This window comes from Ursus arctos, unplaced genomic scaffold, assembly GCF_023065955.2.
Source record: "Ursus arctos isolate Adak ecotype North America unplaced genomic scaffold, UrsArc2.0 scaffold_26, whole genome shotgun sequence".
NCBI lineage: Eukaryota > Metazoa > Chordata > Mammalia > Carnivora > Ursidae > Ursus > Ursus arctos.
Window position 1 is genome coordinate 41744866 of NW_026622941.1, and position 16926 is coordinate 41761791.

Sequence of the window (16926 nt, forward strand, 5' to 3'; positions counted from 1 at the left end):
GAGTTGAAAGAGAAAAAGAAATGAGAAAAAATTTGTAAGTGATAAATAAAAGTTTTATTTTAACATGTCAGTGCAGGGGCGCCTGGGTGGCTCAGTCCCTTGAGTGTCTGCCTTCTGCTCAGGTCATGATCCTGGAGTCCCGGAAGTGAGACTGAAACCCTCATTGGGCTCCCTGTTCAGCGGGGAGTCTGCTTCTGCCTCTGCCCCTCACTCTGCTCATGCTCTCTCTTGCTTGCTCTCTCAAATAAATAAAATCTAAATAATAATAATAATAATAATAATAATAATAATAATAAAATGTCAGTGCAGGGAGCACCTTGGTGGCTCAGTTGGTTAAGTGTCTGACTCTTGATCTCAGCTCGGGTCTTGATCTCAGGGTTGTTAGTTCAAGCCCAGAGTTGGGCTCCACACTGCACGTGGAACCTAAATAAATAAATAAATAAATGGTACTGGGAATTATGTAATTTACAAATATTTAAACTTTTGATGGGGGCGCCTGGGTGGCTTAGTCCATTAAGCATCAGCCTTCGGCTCAGGGCATGATCCCAGGGTCCTAGGACCTAGCTCAAATCAGGCTCCCTGCTCCCTGCTCAGTGGGGAGGCCGCTTCACCCTCTCCCTACCCTTCCTCCCACCCCTCCTCATGCTCTCTCTCTCTTTCTGTCTTGCTGTGCACTCTCTCTTAAATAAAATCTTTTTTTAAAAAAATAAACTTTTGATTTAAAAAATGTTGACTTTAAAATGGAATAGGAGGGACCATACATGATATTCAACTGAACAAAAAATACTTTAAGACCGCTGTTGGCATAGGACTTACCTCCAGGGCATGTACTCATCGAGAGAATTAGCAAGTGATAGAACACTTCAACCTTCTCTCCTTTTTGCCAAGTGTGGCATGAGTCTATCTTGAGTAAATGAAAGGCACACTTCATGTGAGCTCATGGTAATGAGAAATAGACACACCGATGTGTTTCCTGGTGGGTTAGCTACATAGAGCTCGAGGTAAAAGCATCGTTGCAGTGCATGGGTGAACAGTGAGGAGAATTTTTGTATGGTCAGCTGGTCAAAGACCGATGCATCCCAAGGCTATGGGGCAAGAAGTGAGTGCTGATGGGTGCTGAGTAGTACTACGAACCCAACGTCCAGAAGTGCTTTCTGGGAATACTTGTGTTCTGATGCAAGAAATGCAAGGCGGGGGCCAGGAAGGGGAGGCACACAGACTTTGCGCAGCCTGTGTGGGGTCCGCCTCGAGTCTCATGCCTGTCTCTCTGTCCTTCTCTGTCTCCCTGCCCCTGCAGTCACTGCTCAGCATCCCGGGCTCCCCGTTCCTCTCCCGGCACAACAGCAAAAGCAGCATCTTCAGCTTCAGGGGCCCCGGGCGGTTCCGCGACCCGGGCTCGGAGAACGAGTTCGCGGACGACGAGCACAGCACGGTGGAGGAGAGCGAGGGCCGCCGGGACTCGCTCTTCATCCCGATCCGGGCCCGCGAGCGCCGCAGCAGCTACAGCGGCTACAGCGGCTACAGCCAGGGCAGCCGCTCGTCGCGCATCTTCCCCAGCCTGCGGCGCAGCGTCAAGCGCAACAGCACCGTCGACTGCAACGGCGTGGTGTCCCTCATCGGCGGCCCTGGCTCCCACATCGGCGGGCGGCTCCTGCCAGAGGTGAAAATAGATAAGGCAGCTACCGATGACAGTGTAAGGAAGTAAACACATAGACCGAGGCTAGGCATGGCAGTCTCTCCCGCGCCCTCCTCTCTCCTCTCCGGCCGGCCTCTGGCTCCCACGCTCTGTCCCCTACTCTCACGTCTCGTCCCCACCACCCCGATCCCTTCTGTCTTCTCCCTCCTGGTTTGTTTCTGTTCCTCTCTTCAGCCCCTCCTTGGTTTCCCTTTCACTTTAATCCCTGCTCTCTTCCCCCCACCGCACCTTCTTCCTTGTTTCTACTGCCCTACCCCATCATCTCTTTGCTTTATTTTACCTCTTTTTCTTTCTGTCCATCTTTGCAAGTCTTTATCAGCCTACCTGTTTCCCTCTCCCCACCTGCTTTGACTGAATGCCTCTGGCCACGCCCGGATGGAATGAGAATGGCATCCTGCCACCACCAATGACCAAGTCTGAGCCGGTTTGGAACTACCATTGCTTCTCTCCCTCCCACGTCCTCTCCTCATAGGGAAACAGCCTGGAATTTAAAGCTCTTATCTTTCTGTTAACGACAACAATAACAACAACGATACAGCTCAATAATTTTCCAAGTCTCCTCTGTAAGAATGAGGTGTGATTTTTCCAAAGAGGAACGTGGATACCTGGTGCTACGGGTGGGAGCTGTGCACCAGGGAGAGCCAGGCAAAGAGAGGTTAGGGAAGCCAGTGCAGAACTGGAGCTAGACATTCAAAAGGGATTGAAATGGAAATAAATCGAAGGAGGGAAAAGTGGGAGGTTGGGGCAAGAACACATGGTGTATGGGGGAGGAAGGAAAAGGGAAGCGAAAGATGAATTTTAAATGTAATCAAATGTCAGGCTCTGGAGGAGCTGCATATAATAGCTTCATAAAATCACTTGTCTAGGGGTTTGGATAATGGCTCCCCTCTTTGGGAAAAGCCATCTCTTAACATTCCTTTAAATTCTAAGCTGTTTATACCTTTTTTTTCTCGTTTCAAATTCTTGTAACCTCAGCGATCCTAATCCTCCGTACCTCTAACCCTTAACTTCCCTCAGTCCTTCCGTAGCTGGCATAAGCTCCTTGAGATAGCATGCCAGTCCGTTTTGTTCTAACACTTCAGTTTCCTCTAACACAGCACGAAGACAGCCGGTCCTCTAATTAGCATGATGCATGTGTGGAGGAAAACTGGACAGTCAAGGATGGACTTATTCACAATGATCTGTTTTTAACATTTCAGGACAGTTGTTGACTGTACAGATAAAAATTCAAAGTGCAGTTAGGATGTGTTTGACATTGTCTTTTCTCTCCTGCCTTTTTATTTAATAGCAAAATACCCCATACACACGCACACATGTGTTTGTTTAGCGTTTTACAAGCTACAGATTACTTTTACATTCATTATTTAACTTGCTCTGAATAAGAATTTCTGTAAGGCTGACCAAGTGGAGAGCATTATCCCTGTTTTTGAGATGGGGAAGTAGGGCTCAGAAAATTTGGGCTCCTTGAGGTCACGCAGCTCATTGTTGATAGAGCCAGTCTTAGGGAAAAGTCAGTCTTCTCTCAGTGAATTTTAATGCCTTCTCTGTTTAGTCACATGGCCGTTTTTCTCCTGGAAAACTGTTTCTTTAATATCAACTATAATACCCGTAATAATAACAAACAGTGGTTCCAAAATCCCCCCCACAACCAGATAGTTGGGCAAAATAAATGTTATAGATGATTATCTCTATTTTAAATATAATTTTTGATTGTCCCTAATTCTACATGTAGAGGTAAATTTTTAGGCTCCATAATTAGACAGTTATATTCTCTGGAAAAGCAGGAGATGATATCAATAGAGTATGAGGGGTGGGTCAGCGCAGTGTAGGCAACTCAAATATTAAGAACCAAATCAAATTTTGATATTCTGGCTGGTTTTTTAAATACTTCAGCCAAATAATAGATCTTGCTTCTTCTTTGAAAAGAAGGTATTAAAAGGTATCCAGGAAGGAGGAGATTGAACTTCAGCTGAAGGCAGATGAGCACGTTTGCAGGTTTTGTTTTTGGGTTTTTCTGCAGCTTCTGTTATAATGTGTGGGGGAAAAAATTTGAGAGGCAGTTGAGCAGATGGCTGTGGAAGTAAGGCTGTCTGCACCGCCTTACCGTGTAGCCTACGGAGTGCTGCCTTTGGGTTTCGGGGGGCCTGCACACTCAACGCCTATAAGCGCTTAGAGGATTCATCGCAGTGGTCCCAAGCAATGATGGTGACAGATTTGAGGATTCCCAAGGCCAGGAGGGCAGATCCCAGAGTGGCAGGAAATGAGGTAGGCGGGGCTATTTCATTCCCAAAGGCTTCATAACTAGGAAAAGCTATTTCATTAGAAGCCATAAAGAAGCACTTTCTAGCTATTAATGGTGTGGCAATATATGTAAGTTATATTAATAGGCCAAAAAGACAAAACAAAACAAACCCAGACTGCATAGAGTTTGTGTGGTGTGATATCAGATCTGTAGAAAGACAAACTACATGCAGAAAAGGATGACCGACTAGAAGTTAACAGTAGTTGGCTTTGGGAGGGGAAATTATAAGTGACTTTTTTTCTTCCTTACGCTTTTCTGTTATTTACAGTTTTCTACAACAGAAATAATAATTATAGCCACCATATATTGGGTTCTTGCTATAGTTATGCTAAGCACTTTATATGCATGATCTCATTTAATTTCTTGTATATACCGAACACAAATCCATTGTGTTCAGTAGGTGATTTTATCCTCTTAACAGGTGAGGTTCAGAGCCTTAGTGACTTGTGGAAATGGAGCTTGAACCAGGGTCTTCCTGATGATAAAGAGACCTTCCTGGCTGTTTGAATATTAGCTTCTTTGGGAAGTGGGAAAAACATTTATCATTTATCTTAGGAGGAGGCAATAGATTACTAATGTTATATGCAGCCCAGGCCAGAAGAGCAGCGAATACTGCTTTAGGCTGGGATGTAGCAATTCAAAACACTTGGGATGTGTCTCCAGTGGATTCACTTGCCGTCACCTGAACCACTAGAGTGCTTCCATCGTATGCTCATGCTCTGTGGAGTTGAGTAGGAGCTGCTGAGGCCCACAAGCTGGTCTCACACAGTATTGATGCTGAAGCTGTGCCACATCTGTATTTTTTCCTGAGACTCAAGTCAAGAAATAGAATATTCTCAGGGCGCCTGGGTGGCTCAGTTGATCGGTTAGGCATCTGACTCTTGATTTCAGTTTGGGTCATGATCTCAGGATGCTGAGATCAAGACCCACATTGGGCTCCACGCTCAGCAGGGAGTCTGCTTCTCTCCCTCTCCCTGTGCCCCTCTCCCTGCTTGTGCGCGCACTCTTTCTCTCTCAAATAAATCTGAAAAAAAAAAGAAGAAAAAAATCTAATATTCTCTGTGGAAAAAAAGATATCCAGACATCACCTCATTAGAGTTCCACCAGAAACTATTTCACCTGTTCATTAATTACTGTTATGATTGGTGATTATTTTTCAATAGTTTAGGAATTTTCATTTTTGCTTTTTGCTGAAGCAGAGGATGAGGGGACTGTTCCATGTCTTCATCTCTAAGCTGGAAAAGTAGGTGAGAATCTCCTCACTCATAGAGAAAGCAGGTGCTGCTGGCAAATCCAAAATTGACAGTAACTCAGAAATCCTGTTGCACTAGCTGGCAAATAACAAGCATTATCTCATTTAATGCTCACAGCTGATAGGTATTACTCTCGTGTGCATTTCCCTGAGGAGGAAACCAAGGCATAGAGAATAAAGTGACTTGCCCAACATCACACAGTAAGTGGTAGGGTTAGGGCTTGAACTCAGGCAGTCTGACTCCAGAGCACCGGCCAGTAACCAGTGCACTACACCAACTCTGAAGCCCGAGTTCTTCAGTTTATTTACTGATGTGATCCTGGGAAATTAATGTCACCTCTCTAAGCCCATTTCCTTATCTGCAAAAAAACGACAAAAGGACCTGTGCTATAGGGCTGTTGTAAAGATTAAATGTAATAACATTTATAAACCATGAAGCATATTATTTGGCCCATTCTTGGTGTTCAGAAAGCTAATTTCCATTTATTTCTCTGAGAAGTAAACATTAGGATTTCTCCTGAATTGCTTGACTTGGCGAGGGTTGCATTCCTTCTAAAATCCTAAAGAACCTTTGTCTGAGAAGAAGAAATTATTGTGCAATTATTTTAAAGCGGATTACTACAAAAATTTGAGAAAGGTTTGAACAGGAAACAAATGGCTAGGTTCTAAAGCTACTTCTGAAATGCTCTAAATTTTAGTTCGAAGAAAGGTAACTGCTTGATAAATTTCCATTCATGCATCTCCGTGGGAAAGCAATTTAGTTGAGCTTCCTTGGGCAGATCTGTAGAAATGTGGGCAAATCCGCCACCTGCAGGTGTTGTAGGATATCTCTTTGAGAAGGACAGCTGCAATGTTGGAGGTTGGAAGTCCGTGGCCAAATGTCCTAATAAACTTTGCTTTTGGGTTGAGAGAAACGGAACAAATTTGTACTGAGTTTAACTTTCAAAGAATGTAATTAAGGGTCTCAGTGGCTTCCTCTGTTTTACATGAAAGCTCCTTAGAGGCCGAATTCTAAAAAGGCAGAAGCTCCTGCCTTTAAAACGTTGTTAATTCTTCTCTTTCCTCCCCAGCAAAGAAAAACAAAACAAACAAAAGAAATAAACACCTCCACTTACAGGAATAAAAAATGACCTGAAGAGATAGTGAAGGGGAAGGGAAAGAGTATGCGATCTTTCCTCTGGTCCTTGGGTCTCAGCATGGTTGGAGGAAGAAGCCCTCTCCCTCCCCCCCAGGTGAAAAGAATTGAGCAGCTGAGCCAATAACAGAGACATATCTCCCAAGCAGATTCTGGAGGAAGGGCGCCTCTGATGCTGTTGTACGCCGGAGAGTCTACTCCAGCTTTCCTTCCCTCTGGCTGGCTATAATCTGACACAAGAAACAATAGCCATCAACCCGGATGGGGAATGTAAAATGGTGCGACCACTTTGGAGAACAGTGGCAGTTCCTCAAAAAAGTAAACACAGAGTTACCATTTGATCCAGCAATTCTACTCCTAGGTAGAACTGAAAACAGGTGTTCGCACAAAAACTTGTACATGAATATTCATAAAATCATTATTCATAATAGCCAAAAAGTGGAAACAACCCAACTGCCCATCAACGGAGAGATGGTTAAATAAAATGTGACACATCCCTATTATGTAATATTATTCAGCCATAAAAGGGAATGAGGTATTGCTATGTGCTACAGCATGAATAAACTTTGAAAGCATGCTCAGCAAAAGAAGCCAGGCACAAAGGTGCACATAATATATGATTCCATTTATGTGAAATGTCTAGAAGAGGCAACTCTGTAAAGACAGAAAACAGATTATTGGTTGCAAGGGGCTAGGTAGAGGTGAGGATGGGCATTGGCTGCTAACAGGTACTGTGTTTTTCTTCGGTATGGTGAAAATATCCCGGAATACATTGTAAATATACCACAAGCCACTGAATCGCACTTTGAAACAGTTAAAATGGTGAATTTTATGTTATGTGCATTTCATCTCAATGTTGTAAACGTTGAAAAGAAAGAAACAATAGCCTGGGCTTTCAGTGCCAGCTTTCAAAACTTCACCTAGGGAAGAAGGATTTCAAGGACTACATCCATCTTGGATTCCTGTATGCCCTGGTTTTAACAGATTAGACTTTTTTAGTACAGATTTATTTTTCTCTGGATACTACTATCTTAGCGCTGAGTGCTTAGCACTTTTCAGTAATGTTCTTTATAAGCAGTTTTAGTTTATATCATCCTAGGCAGTTAACAGTGACTAATATATGTTTGCTCCTTGTCTCTCCATTAATCGATCAGATCTGATGAATACTGAGAGACTCCGTGTTCAGACAATGACCAGACCATATATAAAAATAAGACTTTCACTCACAACCTGCCCAAGAAACCAACCCCCTTGTCAATGATAAACAAGCCAGGCAGCCAGCTTGCTGTAAGTCAGACCTGCGGGCAGCCAGATTGCTATCTCTGGTGACAATCCAGTAAGCTAAACAATAACTTCTATAACAACCAGCCCCAGATAGGTAGGACTTGAGTACCAGGTGACAGTTTTCCTAATTTTTGTTTCTGCTTTCAACTTAGGACCCACCAGAGAAAGCCAAATATGCACCCCTAATCAATCACCGAGGATGCCCTGCTTCTCGTTCCCACCTACAGCTTCCTCATGCCAGCCACCTTGAAATCAAGGCACACCCGAAGCCTTCCCATTTTTCTACTATAAAGCTTTCCCACTCTGTCTACCTTTGAGTCTCTGGCAAAACCCATGTGATGGTGGCTGACTCCCTTCATCAAGCTCAGAGTAAATAGCTTTTCCCACTTGACTGATCTTCATTTATTTCCACACCACAGATAACATTTTATATATATTATATACACACCCTGTGTTCCATATTCTGTTTCAAAAGAATGCTACTGCATAATCAGTATTGCAGTAGTACATTGGGCAACCCTCACCCAAGAGTTACCGAAGATGTGGGTACAAAGGTGGTAGAGCAGGAGCTGTCCAGCTCCAGCTGGTGGACCAGCTGAGAATTGTACCCTAGACCCCTTTGTACCACAAGACTCTCAGAAAGTACCCTTTCCTACTCAATCCCCTCACCTCTCTGAGCAACCTCTTCTGACATTTATCACCATAGATTCGTTTTCTTTCATTTTCAAGGACTCATACGATACATATTTCTTATTCGGCTTCTTTCACTCAACAAGAAGTTTTTGAGGTACATTCCTGCTGTTTCAATAGTTCCTTCCTTGTTATTGATGAGTATTGATAAGGTACTTCATTGTATAAATACACTGTAATGTGTTAGTCCACTTTCCTGTTGATGGACATTCAGATTGTTTCCAGTTTTCAGTAGTATGAATAAGCTTGCTAAGAGCTTTCTTGTGCAACTCTTTTGGTAGATAAATGTTTTCATATATATTGGATAATTATCTCAGAATGAAAATCCTGGGTCATATGGTAAATGTATGTTCAGCTTTATAAGTAACTGCCAAACAGCTCTCCAGATAGTTATACCATTATTTTTAACACTCCTACCAACAGTGTATTAGAGTTCCAGTTGCTCCATATCCAAGCCAACATTTGGTGATGTTAGTCTTTGATTTTAGCGCATTAGTGAGCATAAACTGTATCTTACTGTGCTTTTAATTTGCATTTCCCTGCTGATTAATGATGATGAGCGTCTTTTCATGTGCTTACTGGCTTCTCATAGATCTTTTATTGGTTGCTTATTTAAATCTTTTACCCATTATTGATTTGTTTTTTATATGTTATGGATACAAGTCCTTTATCAGATACATAAATTTTTAATTTTGATGAAATCCAATGTATCAGTTTTTTCCTTTTATGTTGTTTTTTGCATCCTGTCCAAGTAATCTTTGCCATTACCCAAAATTGTGAAGTTATTTTCCTTCTATAAATTTTACAGTTCTAGGTTTTATATTTCAGGTCTCTGATTCAGCTCAATTTGTGTGTATGAAATTAGATAGGAGTTGACTTGGATGAATATCTAATTTTTCAGTACCATTTGTTAAAAAGACTTTCCTTTCTCCATTGAATTGACTTGGCACCTTGGTCAAAAATCAAGTGATGTACATGTGTAGGTCTGTTTCTGGATTCTGTTCTGTTCCCTTGGTCTGTTTGTCTATGCTTATACCAATACTACATTTGTCTAATTACTGTAACTTTATAGTCTTTTTTTAAAGATTTTATTTATTTGACAGAGAGAGAGGGAACACAAGCAAGGGAAACGGGAGAGGGAGAAGCAGGCTTCCCGCTGAGCAGGGAGCCCGACACCGGGCTCAATCCCAGGACCCTGGGATCCCTGACCTGAGCCAAAGGCAGCTGCTCGACGACTGAGCCACCCAGGCGCCCTGTTACTTTACAGTCTTGAAATGATATAGCATAAGCCCTCCAAACAAAAAATATTTTAAAGATTATTAAGTAACCTCTTAAGAGATTAATTTGCTATTCAGATCTTTTTTAAAAAATTATTTTCCTATTCTAGATCCTTTGCATGTCCTTATGTATTTTAGAATCATTTTCTGTCAGTTTCTTCAGAAAAGCCTAGAATTCTTATAGTGATTGCTGGGAATAATGGACATCTTAATTATATTGAATCTTTCGATCTGTGAATATGGTATAGTTCTCATTTATTAAAGTCTTCTCAAGTTTCTTTCAGCAACGTTGTATAGTTCGTAGTGGAGGTCTTACCCATCTTTCCTTAGTTTTATTCCTTGGTATTTGTGGTTTTTGATACTGTTGTAACAGGTATAATTTTTAAATTTTTTATTTTCAAGTATTTGTTGTTGCCAGAACATAGAAATACAGTTAATTTTTGTGTTTCGAACTTGTGTCTTATCACCTTGATAAATATAACATATTGATTCTATTAGGTCCTTTTTTTTTTTTTTTTTGGTAAATTCCATAGGGTTTTCTACATGCATAATAATATTTTCTGTGAATAACAGCAACTGCACCTTTATGCCTTTTACTTATTTTTCTTGTTTTATTGCACTAGCTAGGACTTGAGATACAAAACTGCATAGAAATGATAAAAGCAGACATTCTTCCTTGTTTCCATTATTAGAGGAAGAGGATATAATGTTTCATCAAGAAGTATAATGTTAGCTGTAGATTTTCATAGATATTCTTTATCAGATTGAAACTGCTACTTCTATTCCTGGCTTGCTAAGAAACTTTATTATGCAGAAGTGTTGAATTTTATTAAATGTTCTTTTTCTGCACCTGTGAGATAATCAGATGGTTTTTCTCCTTTATTCTGTTAAAGTGATGAATGACATTGACTTTTTTCCTAATGTGAAACCAGCTTTCCTCATATAAACCCTGTTGGTCATGATGTATTATCTTTGTATATATTTGCTTATGTTTTGTTAAGAATTTCACATCGTTGTTCAACATGAAGAATGTTGGTCTCTGATTTTCTTTTCTTGTGTTTTTGGCAAGTTTAGTATCAGGTTATGTTAACTTTATAAAACAGGTTGAGAAGTATACCCTTATTCTCTATTTGCTGAAGGAATTGGTGTTAGTATTTGGTATTGGTATTATTTCTTCCGTAAATGTTTGATAGATTCACTGGTACAGCCATCTGGACCTAGACTTCTCTTTCTTACAAGGTTTTTTTTAAATTACAGTTTCTAATGTGGGCTATTTAGATTTTCTATTTCTTCTTCTATCAGTTTTGATAAGTTTGCCCATTTCATACAAGGTGAAATGACATGAAGTTGTTTACAATATATTCTTTTTTTTTAGGTTAGACCATTTAGATTTTTGGGCTTATTGATTATCATACTGTATCTTATACTCTAATACAAATATTGTACAGAAGATTTTCATCTTATGATGGTTCAACTTATAATTACAGTATATTCTTACTATCCTAATAATGCCTGTAGGATTTGTAGTAATGTTCCCATTCCTTTTCCTGAAAATTACCATTTGTGTTTTCTGTCTTTTTTTCTTGATCAGTCTTGCGAGGGAATTATCAATTTTAGTACTCTGTTTTTAAAAAATATTTGCCCTTTTTGATTGTCTATTGTTTGTCCATTTACTAATTCATTAATCTCCATTCTTATTTTTATTACTTCCTTTCATTTACTTACCCACAGTTTAATTTGATCTTTTTCTAATTTCTCAAGGTGAAAGCTTAGAGCATTGATTTTATATCTTTTTTATATTCTAATATAACCATTTAGCACTGCAGAATTTTCTCAAGCCTTTGTGTTAGCTGCATCCCATAAATTTTAGTGTATCATTTCCATTATCCTCAAAGTATTTTCTAATTTCCTTTGTGATTTCATCTTTGATCCATCGATTTTTGGAAGTCTGTTTAATTTACAAATTTAAGGGGATTTTTCTGAATATCTTATTATTACCACAGGACTTTTCAATGGAACCAGTTATTTGGATCTGTGGTAAATGCTCTTGCCTATGTAAAAAGGTGACATAATGACTTTCTCTTTTTACCCTCTGAAGTTCCCTAAGTATTGTCTTTGAAATTTCTTTTTCTCGGTGTCTTCTTTCATTTATTTCTTTCCTGAAGCTGAAGATATGTTCTATAACATACCTTACTCTGGAACAAATTTTAACATTATAGAAGTTGCCTCCACGTATCACTGCTACAGTTTATTTTCATTTTACATAGAAAGATATAAATAATCATTGTTCCATCTTAATATTAAGTTTGGGGATAACCTTTTCTTTATGTGGATTTTTTTAATCCAAGCTAAAAATTATTTTAGCTTTCAAATAGATACCACTAAATAATATTAATGATTTGACTAGGTCCTTTAGACAGCATTTTTATTAACTTTGTTTAAGGTTAATGTTACTAAAGTCTGAAGAATTTATATCTTGTTACATCCAGCAAGTCCAGAAAACAATAAGATATGCTTAGAACCAAAGCAGTTTTAAAAATGCAGTTTCATCCTTTCTTGATGAATCAGCCAGTCCGTCAGATCTTGGAGTCAGCATTATGAAAATTATCTACCATGTACTGTAGGTCTGCGGAGGGCAGCTCAGTAAAAATCTAGAATGAATAAATGCACGAAACAAGAGTGTCCACTCTATGGAGCCTTTCTGGGTTCCTTTTTAGAGGGTTGTCACTTTTAAAATAGAGTAGTCTATTCTGATTTATTAGGTGTCATGAATATCAGGCTGGCAATGGAAGCAAAAAGTGGCCTGTCAAAGAAATACATCTTATTATGACCTGAGGTCCTGGTCGACACATCGTTGCTTTATATTCAGGTGTTTGTATAGTAATGCAGCCAGGAATTCCCAAGGAAATCAGTTCTTTTTCTTTTCCATTTCTTCTATAGTTCTGCCAAACAAAACAAAACAAAACCCTAAGGTAAACCAAATGTCTGAATCAGTGGAACAGTTTGATGAAACACTGTAATAAGATAAACTATAATCTGCCAGAAACTTTCTTCTATACAGTTCTTAAAATCTAATCATATCCAAGGGCAGAAAGCCTTTCTGATGTCGCTCTCTAGAGACAATTACTTTCTTCTCAAAATCACTAGGACCTCTCTGGTACTGATCAGACATACTTCTCTAGCTTCACGCAAACATGTATCTTCCCTGTGCTCTGAGAGACGGTGACTGTCTCTGCCCTCTTACCTTCACAATGGAAGGGATAGCCAACATTACATGGATGACCTATTAGAGTGGTTGGCATGGTTACTAGAAAGCTAGCTTTTAAGCCACTGTGTGAGGGCGGATCTAATGCAGAATATTCAGGTTGGCACAAAGAGCACAAGCAAGGGACGTTAAGAAACACTGCGGTAATCTCCCATACCAGTACTGCCCACGGTAGAGCATGTAACAGATATTTTGTGTAACAGTCTAATGGTGTTTCCTGCCCTTTTTGTTTGACTGGGAATTTGAACTTCACCGGTTAATGTATGAAGTAAAATTTTATAAGGGCAAACTAAAAATAGTGCTATTTATGTAATTAAAATAGTGAAACTCTTACCATACTTCTTTACATTGGCTTGGAGGAGAACTGGGGTAAAACTTCAACTTGCTAACATTCGGTCGGGCCCAGGCTCGACATTTGGAAGTGACAGTTTGAGAAAGTGATGGTGCCCTCTCCCCATGGAGGAAACAATGTCGGCATATTTGGTGTGATCAGGGACTTGGTTAATGAAACGTTGAATAGAGGTGAATTCAACTTATTTTATGTGTGGTCCAATTCTAGCCAGATGCTGTGGATACGAGACTGAGACAGGAAAACTCAGGTTCCACTTTGGTTGGTGTTGCCCCTTGGGATCTGGTCTTTCGACTCCATGCTAGGAATTGACCAGATGAGGTGTTTGGGTCTTAGCCAGATGCTTTGGTTCAGTGGAGATTTGTACAAACTTACCTGGTCTTGTCCTCTACAGAGCTAGGATGACCCGTAGTCATGTTTCCTTCTACTTGTTGAGGTTAATAGGATTGTAGGATCAAAGTAAGAAGGTGTCATGAAGAGTATCTGTTTCTGCTCACACTCTGGACTATCTGTCCAGTAAGGCCCAGCTTTAACGTTTGTAAGACTTTACTCACCCGATTTGCTATTTTTTTCAGGCTACAACTGAGGTGGAAATTAAGAAGAAAGGCCCTGGATCTCTCTTAGTTTCCATGGACCAACTGGCCTCCTATGGGCGGAAGGACAGAATCAACAGTATATTGAGTGTTGTTACAAATACACTGGTAGAAGGTATGTGCCCTTAATGTCAGTCCAAGCCGCCAAGATATCAATATATAGTGTGCATGATAAATATAATCCCTGTCCATTGGCCTGAGTTTTGCAAAACCTGACTCTGAACTTTAGGAATAGAGTCTACTGGTTATAGAAGCCAGCATCCCAATTCTGCATGCAGAGAATCAAATAAGGACTTCAGAGCTGCTGCCAGCGTCATACACAGATAGGTAAGAAGTATGAAGGAACGACGTCGGGAGGGAGCTAGAAGAGCTCGAGAAAACCGTAATGGTCGTGAGGAGCCAGTGGGGTGAGGTGAGGCTATAAAGGCTGTAGACTGAAGAACTGTGAGACAGGAATTGATGGAATCCCCTCCCTGCCCTCTTCCCCAAAACATACCTTCCTCTTTTCCTTTTTAGCTACCTACAGCCCTCTTGGTTTTCCCTGAAGGACTAATGTACTGTGCATTTTGACTGCACCTAATTCTGCCTCTCATCAAACACCCCACGTATCCATAAATATATTTGGTGTGTGAATAGGTAAGCCGAAACCCCTCTTATTTCGGCGCTCTGTGCCCCAGGGAAAGAACAGCCACTGTTGAATCATAGCGTATCTGCAGTCGTGCTGCTGTCAGTGCTTGTACTTGGTATTGCTGGCTCCTCCACGACACAGCCTGGCACGCTGAGGAACATCAGGATTTTCCATGACACCATAGTCCCCCAGCAAGTATCAGCTCTCTGCCCAATCGTGGTCTGTATTCCAGGCTCCTCCTGCTTTCTCTGGAGGTAGAGTCACTGACGGGGTTTTCTCTCACAAGATTCTGATTGATTCTGCATGAATCTTCTTTTGATTCACGTCGATTTAGCTGAGCCGTCCCACTATAGATTCCGAATATTCTCGACGCCCCAGACTGCTGCTCCTCAGAGTTCAGACCCCAGGCTGGTGTCCTTGGGACAAGTTATTTTTTGAGTCATTTGAGCCCAATACCATTTCTACTCTGAGAGAAAGGGAATAGGAGAGAGAGAGTATGTGTTCATTTGTTCGGCAGGGGTGTCTGCGGTGAAGGGGGGGGTCCCCAGAAAGGGACTCTTCTAGATTGTTTACATTCCCACGTGTGAGCAAGGTGTTAGAGTGTACCTAGACTGGTCTTAAGAATGTATAAGTAAAAAGAATATTGAGCTAACTGTTTTCAGCTGCCTGAACACTTATTCCTGTTTTTCTTTCATTCTCATCTAATGTCTGAGAAAATCTTTAAACTTTGTGGTTATACTTTGAGATCACAGGCAAGTAACTGCAGAGCATAAGAATTCCAAGCTAAGAAACACTAGCTTAAGAACAGTGGCTAATTTTATTCTTCACTTGGAGACAAGGACAGGATTTCTCTGGATGTCTGTGGAAGTCGAGAAAGACAAATGAACCACCTCCAACAGGCATGTTTTATGACTGGCAAAGACATCAGAGTGGGAGAACTATTGATGCAATACAACAGTTACTCAGTTGACTACTACAATGGCCCAGCACAGGGTCTAGTAAAAGTAAATGCACCAGAAATGTTTGTTAGACTGACCCTTGCCAAGCTTGGAATGCTGGGGGCTTCCATGCCGCAGGCTTCCTTTTGGAGGCCTTGGTGCTTCCATTCCTCTCCTGAGTTGGGTAGAAACCACTGGAGCGGTAGCTTGGTCTTTTTCTTCTCCCTTTTCTTCCTCTTCTCCCTGTGCTCTTCTTTCTCTTCCTTTTCTGGCCTACTCATTCTCTACCCTCCACCCACCAGCACATACCTAATAAAAAATAGACGTAGGGGTAGTTCAGGGGAGAGAGAGACTGTCATAGTTGTGTTCCTGGGTAGGAAGCCATTCCAGTTCTTTCTCCTTTTTTGAAGTCCTAATGTTCACATAGCCTTTCACTGCTCGGACATTCCCCTAGCCCCTCCCCTAGTATTCGACTCCCTTTGTTAAAGCTGGTGAGACAGAACTGCTGTAAGCAAAGAACAATGATTGGGTGGAGCCGAATAACGTGAGAGGGAATTAAAGGACATTAAGAAAGATCCATTCCTATTTAACTGCTGATCCCTCTGTATTCAATAATGGTTACAACCTGAAAAGCCAGCATTGAATGAATAATTGTCCCTGCTTCTCAGAACTTCAGTTAGGAAACTCTGATATTATTTTAATCTTTGGATTACCAAACCAAAGAAGCAGGCTTCTTCCTACCTAATATCTTAGAAAGCACAGCGGAGAATTCCGGAACCATGTAAATAAGGAGAAAATCCTGCCTGCTGTGTGTCCCCCCATCTCGCTGCAGCCATGCTCACCCAGATCCAGTAAACTCAGCAGAATTCAGTCAGCAGATCCTTGGGGATGTTTCAGAGGACTGGGGGGGGGGGGCAGGGTGTAGGCAGACTACTATAGACTCACTTCTCCGATCAATGAAGCTGTGGGAGAAGGGGAGGGAGTTGGTGAGGTAAGAATGAAGAACTGGTGGTGGTACTTGGCATTATTGATTCTCAGGTAAAACAGGTTCAAAAACTGCCTCACAGAGACAACTGGCCATAGCCGTTGGCTGCCACGATTTGTTGATTCACTCTTGTGTTCAACTGACCAGCCCCAAGTGTCAGCACCATTACTTACCTGCTATCTGTCTTTCGTGGTGTGGCTACAAGCTCTGTGAGGGTGGCAACTGTGCTCATCAGCGTATTCCCAGGGCCTTGCACACTGTAGGTGTTTCAAAATTGTTGAGTAGAACTGAGCGAACCCCTGCCTTCAGAAACCTCACGGTCTACTAACACCACCATCTTGGTGGAACTGTGAGGCCCTCTCTGAAAACAATTCCCAGCACCCCTGAGTTGACTGCAGTAACCTCTCTAAGAATGTCCAGGAGTAAAATAAAGGGAACCCCACAAGCCTTTGGATATTTCTTTAGATATGTTAACCCATTCCCCCAGACCAAACTCTTAGCCACTTAACGCATGTGGGGCCAGTAACATTTT

At 41.2% G+C, this 16926-nt stretch overlaps 1 protein-coding gene across 2 annotated transcripts in view; it reads left to right on the forward strand.

Moving 5' to 3' along the window:
• Window positions 1–16926, forward strand: part of SCN8A (sodium voltage-gated channel alpha subunit 8) — a 111670-nt gene that overhangs the window by 53567 nt on the left and 41177 nt on the right. For both annotated transcript variants that reach the window (XM_026501841.4, XM_026501840.4), the window contains exons 11-12: window positions 1298–1660; window positions 13826–13958. In XM_026501841.4, coding sequence (XP_026357626.2) covers window positions 1298–1660; window positions 13826–13958 — 496 coding nt within the window. The remainder of the gene's footprint in view (window positions 1–1297; window positions 1661–13825; window positions 13959–16926) is intronic.